Genomic DNA, 19,200 nt, shown 5'->3' on the forward strand with positions numbered 1-19,200 from the left:
ACCATATATATATGTTTGTCATTTCAACAAAACTTGGTTGAGAAATTGTCCTTTTCCTTTAAAAAATCTGAAATTATATGTAAAATTTTATTATATAATATAATAAAACTATATATATAAATAATATATTATCATATAATTTGATAATTTTAATTTATAAATAAAAAATTAATTATATAATAATATGTTATTGTTTGTATACAAATTTGTATTCATTAATTAATATATATATATATATATATATATATATATATATATATATATATATATATATAAAAGTTAATTAATTGTTTTATCATGGATTAGTTTTGAATAACAAAACTAAAAAATTAAATTATTAAAAGTTGATTAGATATAAATAATTATTATATTTAATTATAAATAATAAAAAAATATAAATATATTATTTTAATTAAATATTATTAAAAATAATTATTATAAAATAGTTTTATATTAATATATTAATAAAAAATTATATTATTTTTATTTAAAAAATATATAATATTATTTATAAATACCTAAAATAAATATGATCTAATAATCTTCTTATATTTCTTACCAAACAAACATTTATTTTAGCCAATGTTTGATCTATTGGTGCAGAAGGGGTCTTATCAAAATCATGACTCGAAATGGAATCTGCAAGCAACAACAATTAGGGCATTTTTCTTGTTTGATTTCAACCAAACATTTTGGTAAAGATTTAGCTGAGCATTATCTTTCAAACTAAGTTCCGAGGCGTCTGTCAACAAAGAAATTTTGGAATAATTTTCAACTTCCATAAACGAAATTGAATCGAAACAGAGCGTAGTTTGTGATCAACTTCTACGCCATCAGCCTTGGTTGGACCATTCTTCCATCCAAAACAAAACCCACCTGTCTCTTTGCCAGCTTCTTCAAATTAAAAAAATAAATAAATAAATAAAAGAAAGAACCCTTCAATTATTGAAGTCTAATTTTGTTTTTGGTTTGAATTAAATGATATATTTTTATACATGAATTTGCAGGAGTTTTGGCCTTAAAGATTGCCCAGGTGAGCTGACCCTGTACCTAACTAACAACTATCACTAAATTATATGATTATGACAAAAAGACAAAGATATGACACCTTTTGTCCACATTAGCTTAACATATCTTACTCTTTCTATTGTTCCTATTATTTTGAGGATGGTTATATATGTAAATAATTTATATAAACTTTTTATATAATAATAATAATAATAATAATAATAATAATATATCATCATGTGATTAAAAATTTTTAAATTAAAAATAAAAAATTCTTAAACATATAATAATATATAATTATTTATATATAAAATTATAATAATAGTTTATTATTTTCTATAAATTTTTAATTTGATCTATTGTTGGGGATGGGCCGCATTAGGTTGGACCCAAACATCATTTACCAGCAATACTTAATGTACCCCATTTCTAAGTCCACAATATTAATTAAAGGTTATTTGCCATGTTATTCTATGAAAACCCCATAGACCCAATTGATATTTATTTATTTATTATAATTGGGGAATCGCCTAGTTTATCTAATTGGTAAGCCTTGAGATACAGTGATTGGACTTATAACTATTATATCGAATTTTTCAGGTGTTTATCTTGTATGATAGCTATTTGATCTCAAACTAATTACTCTAAGTTTTGATATCTATTTGATTCCAAGCTAATTGGATCTATAACCACTACACTAGATTTCTCATATGTTTGTCTTGTATGGTAGCTATTTGATTCAAAGCTAATTGGTCTAAGTTTTAATATCAATTTCTTTTTTTTTATAACCAAGAAACCTGACCTAACTTATTGAACTAGTAAACCTTGAGATATAATGATCAGACCTATAACTACTATATTGAATCTGTCATAGATTTGTTTTGTATGGTAACTATTCGATCTCAAGCTATTCAAGCTTATTGATCCAATTTTTTCACAAAAATACCTTTCTTCACTCATGCTATTCGAACCGTAATTTTAAAAAAAGGGTTTTTTAACTTTCACCACTCAAGCTAGCACATGGGTCGAACTGATATCAATTGTTGGTGTTAACTAATTTTCAATTAGTTTATTTTGGTTCATTCACAATTACTCATTCTGTCTATGTCCCGTTAGGCCTATCTGATTATCTTCAATAATATATTATAAGATTTTTATGATATATAATATGATAATAAATACATCACTTTTATTTCTATATTAACAAATTGCTGCATCCTGAATTCTACGTCAGTATTAATGAAAATTTTTGTCAGCTTTCAACCCAACTTGTAGATAAAAATATGATTATTTGTTTTTATACAGGAAAGTGATATTATAATTAATAATAATATGCTTAACCACAAAACAGCAGCTTGGCATTGGACTAATTTTTGGAATGAGTCAGACCTGCAACATTGAATCTTCTTCATCTCTTCCTTTGAAGCATCTGACTGGATTACTTGTTTACATATTTTAATACACTGATTGATTCATATATACTTTAATAACTACAGAAACAACCACAGCTTCTAGAATCAATTAGGTTTTACTTAATCTAAACTTAAAAACAAAAACATCTCTACCCCTGTGACTTCCAACGTCCACTGTTCCTTCCAGACTTGCGCATTTAATCAATAATGCACCAAACTTCGCCTCCAACAAATAGTTTAAATGACAAAAGTATGATATTGTCCCAGGAGGAACTCTTGCAATTTCTTTTCTATTATAATTGGAAAAGAGGTGTTATCCGTATATATTATTTTTTTCCTGGTGATATACAAGTACATATAGGGAATTTTAATTTAATATCAACTGAAAAAATTCATATTCCTGGAGATGACATAGCACTATTTGCCTCTACTATGAGTAAGTTATATTCCACTCTGCAAGCTGAGGCCTAACTGAAGATTTGAAGATTTACATCTTTGTTTTGAGGGAGACAAAGGCGAAGGCTGCACAATCGCGGACCTTTTATCTCTGGATTTTTCAGCCTGTGTTAAAGTGAACATGCAAGAATCTTGTTGAAAAGGAATATGATGAGTCGGCATGGTATACCAGCTTGTTAGCTGAGACGCATCTTGATCCTGTGAACTGAAACTAATCTGAGATTCCTGGTCGAAGAGAGTGAGCTGATGATCGGGAGAATAGATGGAAGGATCACAAAACCAGGCGTCGGAGGCATGGGGGTAATTGAAATTCAGATTGTTTTGGATAGGTTGAAGATAATAGTTGATGCTGGCTTTTCTCGCTTGAAGTTGCAATCTTTTCTTCTTCATTCTCTCCTTCTTGTGGGCATTTTGGTGACCCCCCAACGCCTGTGAATTTGCAAACTCTTTGAAACAATATTGGCACTCAAACTTCTTGTAGTCCGGTGAGGTTTTATCCTTGTTGAAAACGGTGGTGGATGAGTTGACACTTTCATCTCCTTCAGTGGGCACTTTGAGATTTTCAGTAGAGGTATTGTTGCTTGGATTAAGCTCAAACCCAAATAATCTGAGCTTCTTTTCAACACAGGATCCTGAAGAACAAGCATTTTCTCCATTGGATGTATGAGAAAGAACATTATTAGACACTTCCTTTTGATCCATGTTCTCCATTAAAATAAAATAAAATAATAGTAATGTTAAGAGGCACCGATGAGTTTTTTTGATACGTTTGTGTTCCTTTTATAGTAAAACTCTATGGCTTCCAACAATGCATTGCATCTCAAACAGGAAAGAGTTTAATAATCATGAACAGATTAAAACGTACTCAAGGGTCAATTTAAAATTGAAAAGTCAGATCAGAAAAGCCATCTCATGCAATAATATTCGTTTTTAAAAGAAGAAATTTCAAAAAATTATAGTACCACTTGGACGTTAATATTATCATATATTCCAAACTAAACGAGAGGATCATCAAGGTTAATTATTATATTAATAAACAAAAGTCAAGGAAAGAGGGATGTAATCACCTGAAAGAAGGGACTAACTTTTGAAACAAGTCTCCTACTGTACTTAAAATCATATCTTCAGAATAATATTATATTAAAGTTAAACCATCCAATGACTTATAAAATAAAAGATTTTAAATGTAGCTGTGGGTTTCCATTACCAATCCCATCCACTAAAGTCCTCAATCAATGTATAAACAATGTTAAATTTTCTGTAGAAATGAGACTATTCACCACTAAAATGAAACTTCTTAGCAATTATCCTCCACCCACAAAACTTAAAACAGGGTTTTAATATGTCAATATTGACCATGTTTTTTGGCAAAAGCTATTATAGGAGTAAAGTTGAGAGTAGTTGCTAAACAAGGGAATCTAAAGAAGTGGAGAATTATGTAATAAGCATATATACTAATAATGGTTTTCAGTAAGATCTGGGCATATCTTGTTAGAGTAAGCAAACCTATTATTTTAATACCCAAAAGCATATGTTTTTCTGATGAATCAAGTCATCAACTAATATTATTGTATGATTGAACAAAGCATTTATGTTGGACAGTTGTTGTATTTAGGACCCACATTTTGAGGACACAATAGAAATTATAAGATTGTGTTGTTTTATTCCTAGATCTTCAATTGGGAGACTTCTTCAATTATGCAAAACTTTACTTAACTCATGCTGATCAATTCCCACCCCTTTTTCCTATCTATTCAAACTACTTTCTCTTGCTTTAAACAAGAAATTCCAACTGGGTATGCTGTCATCAACCATTTCACTATCTTGTATAACTTAACAAGTGGAATTTTATGAGATTTTATTTGTGTTATGGTGGTAGCTTTTGGTGGGTGGGTAGGCTTATTTATTTATTGATTGATTGATTGTTTATTTTTTCTTCAGGTTATTTCATTTCATTTTATGCTTGTTGTTTGATAGAGTATCAACAGGTGGCCCCTACCATCAGCCACCCCATATCTTAATTCTCATTCAATCTACTGTTTTCATCTTTCCCTCTATTGCGGATACATTAAAAAACCACAAAGAATGCCAAGATTGACTGTACAAAAAGATTATATTAAACCTATAAATTAATTAATATTTAAGTAGAACAAGAAAATATCTAAGAAAATAAGATGTGCAATCAGTCATATCAAAACTTTCAGGTTAAAAAAATAAATAAAAATAACAGTGTAATTAGGGTTAATGATAAGTATAGAAGAAATTTCAAGGATGGCTCCTAATGGGTTAACTTTTTTCTTAGTCATAATCCAATTAATGCAGATATGTAGTATTAATTTTGATAATATTAAGTTGACAAGTAATTCTGCAATTCCAACATAGAAAAAGCAGTTGGTACAAGATTGACTTAAGTAGATCAAATTCAAGCCGCCTTATTTCTTGAAAGAAGCTTTAAGAGCTCATTGATATTATATACAATTTGGCAAGATTCACATGTTGATTAAATGATTGGACCAAGGATCGCCTAGATACATTGTGCAGAAATCTAGTACATATGTAAATAACATCACTAATTCCAGAAGCCCACAAGCTTACCAAATTATAAAACTAAAGTGTACGCATGTCACACCATTTCCTAACCGGTAGCTCTGATGAACTCTTGAAAACAAACAAGATAATTACCTCATCATTCCATGCATATAAAGCTAGTTTCTTAAGTGCTCAAACACAAATTTACGAGAGGATAGGGGCATTTCTTTGTTTACGAACCATTCCACTGGTAGATGGTGAATGACAATAAGGTTTTGTTTAATACATATTCTTCTCTTTTACTCATATAGGAATAGTAAACTTGTAATTGAAGTTAAACTCCATAGACAATGAATTCCAAGGAATTCAAAGGCGTAGTGGGTGGTATGGTTGTTGTTGTGAGATTTAAGTAAATAATGTAGTATGATGAAAACAATGTTGAGCCCCACCTGAAGAAAGTGGAAGAAAATGAGTGCTACTATCCAAGTATAGTTGTAAGCAAAGGACAACTGTTAAGAAAGCACAACTCAAGCAATCATGATGAATATTGGAAGATAATGCCAATGACCAACTCAACAAGCCACATGATAGTCATAGAAAAGAAGAGCTTACGCAGAAATTGCTTCAGTGTATGTACACAAATTCACAACAAAGTGCCTACTTTTGGGAACACTTTCTAATTCTCAGACTCTGTTAGTGTTGCAGAATTTCGTTCACATTCAATGGTCCATCCACCGAACTGAGCTTTCCAATGGAACTCCATTGTTCGGCTTCATTTTGTTTTCATCTTATGGTAGGCTGGGCCTTCTACTCTTTGTTTTCGCTTTCTTTTTTTTCAGGCAGGATGAGCCTAAGTTGTTTCCGTGCCTCTTTAGGGAGTGTTTGATTTGGGTAATGTTTGATTACTAAAATGGAAAGATTATCTTAAAGATAGATTACTTAGAAGATTACTGCGTATAAATAATTATTATGTTTGATAAAATTTGATAGGTATAAATAATTATTGTGTTTGGTTAAAGGTAATAAAAGATTACTAGTAAATTATTTTACTTAAATGCCCTTAAATATAATTATTTTTAAATATTTTTTATATTATTTGTCATATTAATTAAAAATAAATTTATTTTGATCTCAAAAAATTAATACATAATAATTTTTCTATAATAAACTCAAGATTACTCCAGTAATCTTTAAATACTTAAAGTGAAGGTGTTAATCAGATTACCGCCTATATTACCTGCCACGTCAGCATTGGTAATAGAAGATTACTGTAATCTTTTATTACTGACAAACCATATAAGGGAATAAAAGATAAATTACGAAGGTAATTTTAAAAACCGTCAACCAAACGCACCCTTATAGATTTGTTTCTATTTTTATAAATTTATTTGTTTACCCAAAAAAAAATCTATTATAAGGATAAGACCCCATTGTTTTCACATTAAATGGAATTTAGTTTCTTTATTAAAGGGAAACAGGAAATAGAAAAAGTCAGAAAGAGATAATGTTATACTGTTGTATCCCAAATGATGAATCGGTTGATATATTTGAGATACGAAATTAAAGTTTCAAACTTTTAATTCAGGAAAGACTGCGCATTTACCTTTATATTCAGAGTTGAAACTCAAACCAGATGTTATCAGAAGACAAATTGTATTGTAAATCCTTTCTTGTTAATCGGATAAAACATTGAAGAATCAATATCCACGTGCGGCTAATTTCTTTCTTCCCTTAGTTAATTTATTAACTATAAGCCCATAATACGAAAGCATAGGCACGGCGCACCGTCAGACTATCCTTGACTTATGACAACGGACGACGGAACTTTTTACATTTGAGGCCCCGGGGGTTCCCTGTCTGGTTAAATGTAAAAAATCCCCGCATATAATCTCAGGAGTTTAAAGTTCAATACCTGCAGACACCAGATCAAGAGAATTTTGGATTATTCAATACCGTGGTTGTAAAATTGTTTGGTGTGATTAATTTAGTCTTGAAGAGACAATATAATTTGAGTAGAATTTCTGATTATAAAAAAAAAAGCAAATTTTACATATGAATTACCCCAAGATTGCCCGCTGCTGGAATCAGCTTACCCATTTTCCACCAAGAAAATTTAATCTTAATTTAAAAATAAAATCACAATCCAATTCTAAAATATTCTAAAGTGGAAACATCCCAGGGTGAGCAAAATAACTGTATTGAAAGCAGAACCATGGGTACCCAACTTTTGATTCTGGTTCTGGTTCTGGTTCTGGTTCCTACCCAAAACCGATCAATTTTGAATAAATTCTGATTCCAAATTTATGGAACTGGTACCCAATTACTAACTAAAAACCGCTATATTATATTTAATTTGCAAGAGCATGAAAATGGTATTGGAGTATTCAACTTTAAAAAATGCAGACATCATTATGCATGCATAATGCCACTTCACCACCCAATCTTCAAAATGCATATATGGAGATGGGTCTGCTTGGTTAAAAGCTCATAACCATCACAGAAATGATGATTAAAGATGGGGCGAGCTAAGAATAATGTTTGAGCCTGCTGTGTTGGAAGGAAACAAGTCAAGACCTCAAAAGAGAAAAAAAAGTATTACACTGCTATATGATAAGTGAATAATAAAGTAGATGAAATCTTATTTCTGGCAATTCTCTAGGAGAAATTTGGGGATTGGCACAGCAAATCATAATTTTTAATATAATTACTCATGTCAAGAACCTATATTAAAAAAATAATATGTGAATACTACCATGTATTCGATACCAGAATCGACACCCAGATAAGTTTTGGGTAGGAACCTGTTGTACAGGTTCTGGTTCCAGTTCTGAAATGTCAGGAACTGGTCGGTTCCTATTTTTCAATAGGGTAATCGAACCCACTCACCTCTTGAAACAACTATCACAAGTTGTTGAGGATAATAGAGCAAATAGATTCTACAATTGAAAAATTCTCACAATTATCATCATTTAATTCCATGGATAGAGTTATGCAAAAATATTATGCCTGTTTGATCCAGCCATATTTACGCAAAATGTGAGAATACAAGATATTACTTTCATAGGAAAGATTCTTCGATAGGAATTACTAGTGAGAAAATCACTATGAATCATAGACTCCTTGCTTTTAAGTGTGACTGTCAAGGTTGTCTCTTGGAGCGGGGCAAGACAGCAAGGAGAATTTTTTTCCTAGGACCCTACAAATCAAACCACCTTTATTAGACATTGCAGGAGAGACATTCAAAGAGAACATGCAAGCCAAAAGATCAACATGTTGAAACAGGAATGCAGATTAAACATGTAATCATCACTTGGAAACAATTCATACATATTCAAAGTACCCAATTCTCAACTCTTTCTGGAAACACCAATTATTTTTACACAGCTTAAGCTCACTACTACAACCGTTTAAAGTTAAAGCAAATGGGTAATAACAAACAGCATATAATCTCAGATATCTGGCTCCAGAAGAAAATTGATACAAACAAGCAATTTCAGGAACACTTAAGTAGTCCATCAAACCAGGACCCCAACATTGGACTAGAGCATCAGAGTCCAATATTTAATTGTTAAATTATATGTTTTTTCTTAAAAATAAATCCATCTCCAAGTTTGGCCTACATTTTTTGTTTAGCATGGTTTTCCCTAGATGCACATCTAAAACTCTATTTCTTCTCAAAAAAAGATGCTAAAAGAGTGGGATAATCAGTTGATCAACCTTAATTACTCTCATTTCATCAACATTTCATTAAAATGAATTCACTTTTAAAAAGTAATGCTAGATTTTCAACATCACATAGTATAGTACTTTTGCAGTAGACATCCTAACATGTCAGAAGGAAGCAAAGACATGCACAATGGAATTTTGAGAAATACACCAAGAATTACACCCTCCAATCATGGGGGGACACAGAGAGAAAGGTGCCATCAGTAGGATATGTAGAGTGACAATTTAAGAACATTAAAGACTAAATAAGTAGATTACAGACTATAAAAAGATGACCCTAGGCTTTTACTCTTGTATGAGATTTTAGTACCATACAACACCTTCCTACGGCTTTCATCTTTGTTTCGCTCAAACTACAAAAATAGCTTAAATAATGAGGTGGAAGAGATAAACTACAACAAAGCAATTTAAAATGGACATGCAATTTAATCCAACACATGCATAATGATATGTACATGCCTCAACTCATAATATAAGCTCGGTGAAAATCTAAGTGTCTTGATTTCCAGGGCAAGTATATGCATACCATAGGTATTCCCAGCTCTTTGAGGTCATTTTCCCCCATCTGCTTCAGTGCACTCATATCGACCTGCATTACAGGTCAAATGAATCAAATAAATGAAAACAAAGTGAGATTCTTTATTTTTTTTCCTTATTTTTTATAAAAATGGAAAAGAAAGAAAGAAATCATTTTGTTCATTAGCTGACTCCAAAATTGAAATGGAACCTCTGATTTCAAAAATTCAACATTGCTCCCACAAATTTGTATACTCTGCAGTATAAATAAGCTATAAAATCATACTAAACATAAAGTCCTCAACTAATTTCCTATCAAAAATAAAATAAACAAATTCCTTAAAGTAAAATTTTTGACATTTCACTAAACTTAGCACATATGATAAAACTAACAATGACACAAACATGATTATAAAAGAAAAACAGTTCAGTTAAGCGTTGAGTTGTTTACATTAAGTTTTCCTTCAAAGAATACTTTTGTTCTTTAAACCCATAAATCCTTTCCTTTCTTATGTCTTCACCAAGATCCTTACAGGGGGAATATAAACGGACCACACAGCCTTGATTGTCAAGAAACTTGTGAAATGTACTAGGCCAAGTAGGTGACCATAAATTCAAGTCCTAAACCTCTTGATTCAAGGCAAAGATCTCAACAGCTCATTAAAGTAATTAATCAAACTAAAGAATGCACAACATACTTCTTCAGCCTTAAAAGTGATGGCATATTTTCCCAATCCCAGTGAATGTAACAAACCATCAACTGTTTGTTGTTCTTCACCCTACATAATAAATAACAAAAGTAAGAAACAGTTGTCATTTATAAGCAAATAAAAAAACTACAAAAAGGAATCATAAAAGCCACACTTTGAAAAGATTGATGCTATTATCTGTTTTGCAGAAGGGTGATAGAAGAATATGGTCTACTGTGTAACTTGGATGACCCTTTTGATAATGTAGAAAGCAAGTACTCCTGAGACCATGGGAGTTGGGGTGATGGGAAGAATATGGTGGTCCAACTCCCCTGGTCTCAGGAGTACTTGCTTTCTACATTATCAAAGGGTCATCCAAGTTACACAGTAGAGATAGCTAAGCAGAAAAAAATTCAGATGATTCATGAAATCAATGGGATTGCAGGGCTATTAAGTTTTAAAGCAACCTTCATTTCTTAGGTCAAAATACAAAAAGGACTAGCTAAATCAGCGAGATTTGAAAAGGGAGCTAATCCTTGGGCTTCTTATTCATCCCTCAAGTCCTTTCTCTTTCTTTGGAAGAAGGATGGCATAATTTAAGGCTCTTTAAACAAGATCCATAAACTTTTTCTTTCATTGTTCATGTAAACATGCTAACCTGCTATGTTTAGGCCCATGAATATCATTTCACACAGTATAAAACACATCAGTCATGAAACAATGCATCTAGAACTTGTAAAATGACACGCTTTTCCCTAACAACAAGTGCTTGATGATTTTTCTCATGGGGGGCTGAAAAAGTGACCTGCAAAAACAAATAATTGAACTAATAGCACAAGAGAAAAAAAAAATCCCAACAATTAAGAAGCTAACTATAATACACAATCACCCCTACGAAGCAAATTAAGAGAAACAATACACAAAAGAATCTGACAAATCATATATCAGCAGCAGGTGACCACATATACCAGATTTTCATGCAGTAGTATACCGATTTAAATCATCCTTTCAATATCTAAGAGTTTTATAGAGTTTCATAAGCCTATATATAGACATCAAGGCAGAGTATGGACACGATATTAGTGTGTGTAAGCATTTAGCAGCCTAGTAGCTCGTACCATGTACAAATTTTTTGGCATGACCCCAGTGGACGAGGGCAGTTGGCCTATAAGATGTGGGGCCGGTGGTACAGGGTTTGCAGATCCAGAAGGCAACGCAGGTCCAGTAATGTATGGTGAAGAACTGACAGGCCTTGGAGCATTATTAACATCTTTGCTCATATATGGAACTGGTCTCACATCATCATATGTCCTGCTTAATGGTCTTCTCTGTAGATGCTCCGCATTACTTGGCAGGGATAGACCTCTAGAAGAGCCAAAAATTCTCTCTGGTGATCTTCGTCTTATATGATCTAAAGTCCAAGCAGATGAAGAATTTCTAGATGAGCTCATCTGGGGCAAATCATCTGTGCTTCTTGTAAGAGGAATTCTCCCCAGGATACTAGATTCTTTTGACTCAGGCATGCGCTGCCGTGTATCAAGTTTACTAAGCGGAGGCTGCCAGGTCCTTGACAGTTTTTCACGCAGATCCATGAATTTCCGTTCATCATCACTTCGAACTTGCCTAACTACATTTTTTTGCATGAGTTTGAATCGAAGGTCATTTTTGCTGATGGAAACATCTTTAGTCATTCAAGACGACAAAGTTAGTAATCAGAAAACAAGTTTAAAATTTGTTAAAGGAAATTATATCACAATAATATAAAGAAAGCCACTTACCATCAACACCATTACTAGTCAAACTTGAAATAGAACTATCCCCTCTTTGTCTGCAAGAATTTTAAGTATAATCACTACCCATGGAGGTGAAATCATTGACAAAATAAATGGGGAAAAAGATCAGGCATATACAATGCACACACTAACCAAAACTTAGAATACATTGTTAACCTTGAAGCAATTTAGAAACTGCGAACCATACTACAATGCATCAATAAATAGAGAAAATGAAAAAAAAATTAATTTGAAGATGAATACATAGATATAGAAGAAGAAAGACGAAGACACCTTTTGTGGTAGACTTGGGAATTATCTGAATTGCTTCCTAATCTATCCCTTATGGACCGCTTACTTCCAGCAGCTGGCAGGGAATCAGAAAAACCAACATCTGACACATGTCCAGACCTCTTCACCACCTGCATATTTATAACCATAGATTAATGCACTATTGTTTAACGAGTGCTGCAAGTAGGTGCAATTTAGCTATTCTATTGCTAATGCTAAAACATCGAAGCATCTAATGAATTTCCAAAACAAAAGAAGGAAACAAGCTCAAAACAAATAATCAACTCGCTATATTACATTAATTTGCTTATCCCGAACAATGTGTTAAAAACTTAAAACATAAAAAATGATTTAAAGCCCATTCAGCTCTTATATGAGTACAAGTTTGGCAATAAACACATTCAATCTACAAATTTCTTTTCACAGTCTATGTACTACCAAAAAAAAAACTTAAAAAATTGTTGCATTACACAAGAAAAGAAAAAAAGAACTCTGAGACGTCCAATAAAATAGTCCAAAAAGCATTAATAAAAAGAGAAAATCATGAACAGACATTCAGAGCCAGAGCATCGAGACTGAAAGCTGCTACAAACAAAAAAAGCCCTAACTTTCCCAGAAGATTAAAACAAAAAAGAGGAAGATACCTGGCCACTGCGTCCAAGAGTAATAGTGACGCGCGCTCTCGAAGCTTCTGACATAATCAAATCTACGAACCCTAGCTGAATAAACCAAGTAATCGACTCAATATACCACAGTAACAATTGATACGTATGATTGGGATTGTAATCAAAAGGGAAGAAGAGAGAGAGGGGTCGTGAAAAGGAGACAATTGTGTACAGACCAGACCTAAAGAAGCGATGGTTAGGATTCTTCTACGCTCTTCATAATTTGTAGGCTTCACTTAGATATATTTTTATTTTTTATTTTTTATATTATTTTATTTAATTTATTGATAATAAAAAATTACAATAACCTTCTAAAAATATAATAAATAATATAGATAGTAATATAATTAATATATTTATCTTATTAAAATATTATCAATATAATTTTAATTTTATTATAATTATATTATTATTTGTTAATTTTTTAAACAAAAATAAATTTATTTTTAATTAATATAACAAATAATATAAAAAATATTTAAAAATAATTATATTCAAATATATTTAAGTAAAATAATTTACTAATATTTTTTTATTACCTTTAATCAAACACAATAATTATTTATATTTATTAAATTTTATCGAATATAGTAATCATTTATACTCAGTAATATTTTAAATAATTTATTTTCAAGATAATTTATCTATTTTAATAAAAAAATATTATCCAAACCAAATAACCATTTATAATAGAGTCGATTTATAGTCAAATTGTAAATAAAATGTTAATAAGTTATATGTTAAATAATATGCCCAAAGACTTATTTTCACCAAAAATTTAGTGTATTTTCAACTTTCACCTAAAAAGTTTAAAAACAAGTAAAATTAGCAAAAATCTATTAAATTTAAAGGTAAAACATTATTTAACCAATAATATTTTTAAAAAATAAAATTTTATCTTATTTTCTCTTTTTAGTTTAAAAAGTTAATAATTTTTTTTACTAAAAATTTAAAAAGTCATAACTTTTCCTATTAGGATTTATTTTTCTTATATTTTTTAATTATTAGGATTTATTTTTCTTATATTTTTTAATTACTTTTTTCATTATCAATAAACAATCACCTTCTTTGTCATTGATAGACAAAACTTTTATCTGAATAATAAAAAATTTATCAAATCTAGACAAAATTGTCACTTTAAATTATACACAAAAGATTATACGATTTGTTTGAATACATAATCTATTTAAATTTTTTTTTCTTTTTTTAATGTTTGTACATAGAATAAGGAGATAAAAAATTAAGGGAAAATATACAAGCACCCATCTCGTTTCAACAATTTAATTGTAAGTAATAATTAACATAGCCCAATTTAAACAGGGTCCTATAAGAGTCCAAATAATTAAATGGGCCAAGAAGGTGGATTCAAGCTTTGTTGCGTTTCAAGCAAAATCTTTGGAGAACAAATTCGCCTCCATTGCCCAAATGAAAACATTATCAACAAGCGCAGAAAAGAAGGTATAAAATCTCCTCGTATCCGCAGAACGATGCTATTGCAGATCTCTTGGAAGCCGGTTCCAGCACAAGCTGATCATGCACACGCACTTGTTTCTTTTTTAGGCCAAATGTCTCATTCCAATCTATGGTGACCTTATTCCCCAAACATTTTTTAGGTCAAATGTTTAAATAAACAATAAAACTATGTGTATTCATTTTTTATATATAATTTATATATATAATAAAGTGTTATTATGTGATTAAATTTTTTTTATCATATGATGACACATGTTTTAAAATACTCTAATTACATGATGATATATCACTGTGTACATAAATTGTGTATAAAAAATAGGTACACATAGTATTGCTCTTAAATAAAATTATTATTTAATCAATAATATATTAAAAATAATAAATTTTATCCTTTTTTTTAAGTTTCAAAAATTAACAATTTTTTTCAAGATTAAATTTTAAATCTTACATTTTTCCTCTACTAGTTTCCATTTCTCCTTGTGGTGACCTTATTCCCAAACGACCCCTGGTCCCTCGGCAACCCCTAGGCCAACTCTTTCATCTTTGACGAAGAAGTCAACTTAGGGGTCGTTGAAGGAGAAGATTATCAAAGGGAGAAATAGAAACTAGCAGAGGGGAAATGTAAGATTTTAAAAGCTAATACTAGAAAAAAATGTTAGTTATTGAAACTTAAAGGAGAATTAATAAAGTTTTATTATTTTTAATAGATTACTGATTAAATGATAATTTCACCTTTAAAACTAATTAATTCTATTAATTTTAATTATTCATGGGTGAGAGTTTAGGTTTTCAATAATTAACAGATATCAGTTTAGGAATTCAATAAACTTTTGGGTGGGAATAAGTCTTTTAACCTATTTTTTATTCATCAACTGATTTAAGTATCCGAGAGGCTATTGAACAAAAGCCATCAAAACCTTTAAACATGGGCAAATATTTAATTTTTAGGGTTCTTGAATACGCTCATTCCTGATCCTTTAGAATAAACATTTGGTAAGGAAAAATAGATCTACTTTGTATTATTGTCAACACTCTGCTCTCCTATTTACTTCCTCAAATCTTCAATGTCGTACGTTATGTAATTTGACTTATTTAACATGAAAAGAGTAACACCATTCGGACCATTATACTAAGGTTGAATATAACAGTTGTAATTTGACTTTGCCTTCTATTAAACCTGAAATTGTTTTCAGCCATTAATTGGTACACATTTTTCTTAAGGCAAGGACTTCCACAGCTGAAAAATGATCACAATAGATATAAAATATTTAAACAACTTTTCTTTTCATTTCATGTTGAACGACACGCATGATTATAACCTCATAAATGAGGAATATATATATATATATATATATATATATATGGAACAAAATAATAGTAAAAAAATGTGACCATATGGGAAATTACAATGTTTGTTAAATTGTGTATAAAAAACTTAATTTTTCGTATTATATATATTATATATCGTATTATATGATACATCTTTTTAAAATAAAATAATAAAAAATTCTAAAAATTAAATTAAAGTTTTTTTTGCTATATTTTTTGTTTTGTTTTCTACTTCAATTTAATGTCACTAATGTTTCCAAAATATAAATAAAAGACTAAAATCATTTTATCAAATTGTTACTAGTCTAGTTAAAAAAGAATATAGATTAAGAATTATAATTAAATTGTATCATGCAAAATAAGTAATATAATAAAAATAAATAAATAGAATTATGTAGATATATATTAAATACCCAATTCAATAAAAAAATCATTTTTGCTTTATAAGGGAAAAATAGATTCGGTTGGGTGATTTGATTTTTAGTTACATTTGAATTAGGTTGGCTTGATCTTGGAAGCCAATTCAATTCGGTTTAGTTCAATTTGAATTTTTTTAATTCAAATCTGAATTAAATTTGAATCAAAAGATTTTATTCATTTTTGGAACAAAGCTGAACTTGAGATAGGGGGTGTTTAGTTCAATTTGACTCAAGTTTGACTCGAATAGATGATTTTCACTTATTATTTGATAAAATAATATCGTTTTATCAATAAGTCATAAATCCAAATCACAAATTCAAACTATCGATTTGAGTCAAACTAAGTCAAATCATGTTATATTTGAGTCAACCTTGAGCCAAGGGGTGTTCAAGCTTGACCTAATTTGTATTTACCCCCAATTACATGCCCAATTTAGTTTTAAAGTGTGTATTGATTTGTATCGTTAATTTTATTAATATAGACCGATACGGTTAATTGTCGTACCGTAGGATATACACACCGTATTGTGTCAATTTTTTATATATGTTAAAATATATATCATTTTTATTTATATCATATCATATGACATATATGGTGTATTGTATAATACTGATAACTATGTTCATTTTACAGAGATTATATACCCAGCAACGAGCAGGCATTTTTCTAACACTAAATTAAACTATCATGTATGCTTATATATTGCGGGATGATGTTAGTTTTATACACATATACATACATTTGCACCATAAATTATCATGATGAATCGTTTGTCCTAGTCCCTATAATTCAGAAGCAAAGCTGCTTCCTTTACATGTTTAATTTATTTCTCTCCTCCTAATTATCTAGAAATTCTAATGACCTCTCAGTGGTCAGTGGATGCATACATATAACTACCCATTAAATTGAACTTTACCCAGATATATGATGATAGTAAAATGTGAATATGATACATGTAATGTATATAAAGATTAATTAATTAGATGCATGCCTTCGACTTAAAACTGGTGATCCCTTGTAAGACAATTCGATCTTTAGGTGCTTAACAGCTCATGGCGTCTTGTCCAAGGATTCGGCGATCCTTAATTAAGGTACTGAGAAAGCGAGGAGAGACAATCCTAGCTAGTTGACCCCTGCTGCATTGCAATTTCAAAAAGGGAAAAAAACAGATGTAAATGTCTATTTACAGAAAGCTATTAGCTTTCTGCGAGTTGTATTACTAACATAAGGGACCCTTGAAATAGATGCTAAAGTGTGCTTATAAACAGTGAATGAATTGATACATGGAAAAGAGAATGATTAATGAAAAAAGGCAGACAGCAAATTTTTTTCACTGTAAAGGAAGATCAAACCTTTAAAAGTTTAATTACTATGTGCAGTGTTGTTGTAGCTTCGCCTATTTCAACTCTTGACTCTTTTTAGCAATGAAAAGAAAATACAAATACACCTGTAATTAATAACAAATCTATGTATCTATTCCCAATTCCCCTCCTCCAAGAACGTTTCTAAGATTGGTATTTTGAAATAAAAGGAGAAGAATAATAATGAAGGATTATGTGTTTCATATTTACATGCAAAATATGCGAATTAGGGAAAGATCTGCAGTAATCATAGTGATGTTAATGTATTTGTTTCAGGCATGTGAAAGATTTGAAATAGATCGTCAAGCTCAGTGTTTAATACAGCTATTAGGACTTCCATTTCCATTTTCATATAAAACGATAACAAGATAACACATGCATTTGCAAACCCAGATATATCAAACCCTAATTGAAGAAATTTATTGCGCATAAAAAGTGGATCTGATGTCACAGAAATCAAACTCTATAATATATTAACATCCAAACAGAAAGTGCACAACGTTTAGTCATTTATTGAATATACATACTTATATATAGAGAAATCCAGATCTCTACCTCCTGCAGCTTTGAGGAACTTGCACTGATACGATCATCAAACAAATATAAAAAAATCCATGGATAATGATTTTCAACACAAGGTAGAGAGAGGGAAAGATAGAGAAAGCTCATCTTCTAGCTATTTGCATGACAGAAACACGAACACACTCTCAAACTCAAAGTTCAAATTTAAGCAACTTCACGCATGTGATTTCAGATGCAAAATTAAAGGAAAACATAGTTGCAGATATCAATTTGCAAAGTAGTTATTTATAAAAATTTGTTTGATCTAGCAAACAATCGGACTCGGACCATGATGCTTCAATTCCCAAGAGAGAGAGGAGATTGACATCAAACCCTTCGGAAGAAAAGAAAACCCTTTACTCATACGGCTTCATTGACGGTGAATCATAATGGAAGACTTAGGGTTTTTTCTTCTTGAGTGAACCCATCTTCATCTTCTAACCCTCTTCTTTCTTTCTCTTTCTTCCTCTTCTTCTGATCTTGGTTGAGAAGGATGGTGCGGTTGGTGGATGGCAAAAGACTGATAAGTGGTGATGATGAAAGCGAGGGACTAATGATGAGAGGAAGAGGTGATAAGAAGACATGATGATTACTGCAAGGTGTGTTGTTAGCGTTGAATAGGGAGATCATGAAAATCCAAAGATTTGCGTGCTATTTTTGAGAGAGAGAGAGAGAGAGTTGATGGGTTTGTTTTCCTCCTTTCACATGGAGATAATCATCATCATCCACCCCGTCTCACTTACCTTTTTCCATCGAACCCTTTCTCTCTCGCTCCTAAAGCCAGACTGCCAGGGAAACCTCTTCTTCAACTACATAAGAGCTTTGTTTGACTGTGTGAATGTCTGTTTGTGAGAGAGTGCTACGAACTTAGGTTAAGCTGTATTTTAGCCTTTTTCTTTTTGAAAAGGAAATTAAAATGTTGAATATTGACCCAAAAAAAAAAGTCCTGCTATAAATTTCCTTGGAGTATTTATTTCTTCCTTATTTACAGA

At 30.8% G+C, this 19,200-nt stretch overlaps 2 protein-coding genes across 3 annotated transcripts; both read right to left on the bottom strand.

The window, feature by feature from the left end:
• Positions 1-2,718: 2,718 nt before the first annotated feature.
• Positions 2,719-3,647, bottom strand: LOC123217377 (zinc finger protein 5-like). The gene has a single exon (XM_044638381.1). The coding sequence runs from the start codon at positions 3,585-3,587 to the stop codon at positions 2,862-2,864; it is 726 nt and encodes a 241-aa protein (XP_044494316.1). The 5' UTR covers positions 3,588-3,647; the 3' UTR covers positions 2,719-2,861.
• Positions 3,648-8,347: 4,700 nt separating this feature from the next.
• LOC123217532 lies at positions 8,348-13,277 on the bottom strand. Of its 2 annotated transcripts, none has more exons than XM_044638608.1 (7): positions 13,044-13,274; positions 12,403-12,530; positions 12,115-12,164; positions 11,455-12,017; positions 10,346-10,426; positions 9,658-9,720; positions 8,348-8,601 (listed from the first exon to the last, which is right to left on the bottom strand). In XM_044638608.1, exons 1-7 carry the CDS (start codon positions 13,095-13,097, stop codon positions 8,545-8,547), a joined length of 996 nt encoding a protein of 331 aa, XP_044494543.1. In that variant the 5' UTR covers positions 13,098-13,274; the 3' UTR covers positions 8,348-8,544. The 2 variants fall into 2 exon arrangements, 1 of the variants encoding a protein (XP_044494543.1); XR_006502495.1 differs by lacking the exon at positions 8,348-8,601 and adding an exon at positions 10,995-11,141 and having other exon boundaries at positions 9,678-9,720; positions 13,044-13,277.
• Between the last annotated feature and the right edge of the window lie 5,923 nt (positions 13,278-19,200).

This window comes from Mangifera indica, chromosome 5 (assembly GCF_011075055.1).
Source record: "Mangifera indica cultivar Alphonso chromosome 5, CATAS_Mindica_2.1, whole genome shotgun sequence".
In the NCBI taxonomy this organism is placed as follows: domain Eukaryota; kingdom Viridiplantae; phylum Streptophyta; class Magnoliopsida; order Sapindales; family Anacardiaceae; genus Mangifera; species Mangifera indica.

Bases quoted from the DNA above. Each gene is read 5' to 3' on its own strand.
- LOC123217377 (XM_044638381.1), bottom strand. From the start codon at position 3,587: ATGGAGAACATGGATCAAAAGGAAGTGTCTAATAATGTTCTTTCTCAT.
- LOC123217532 (XM_044638608.1), bottom strand. From the start codon at position 13,097: ATGTCAGAAGCTTCGAGAGCGCGCGTCACTATTACTCTTGGACGCAGT. The intron at 10,427-11,454 runs GTACGAGCTACT...TTTATTATGTAG, and splicing joins TGCCAAAAAATTTGTACATG to GGTGAAGAACAACAAACAGT. The intron at 9,721-10,345 runs GTATGTTGTGCA...CCTGTAATGCAG, and splicing joins TCACTTTTAAGGCTGAAGAA to GTCGATATGAGTGCACTGAA.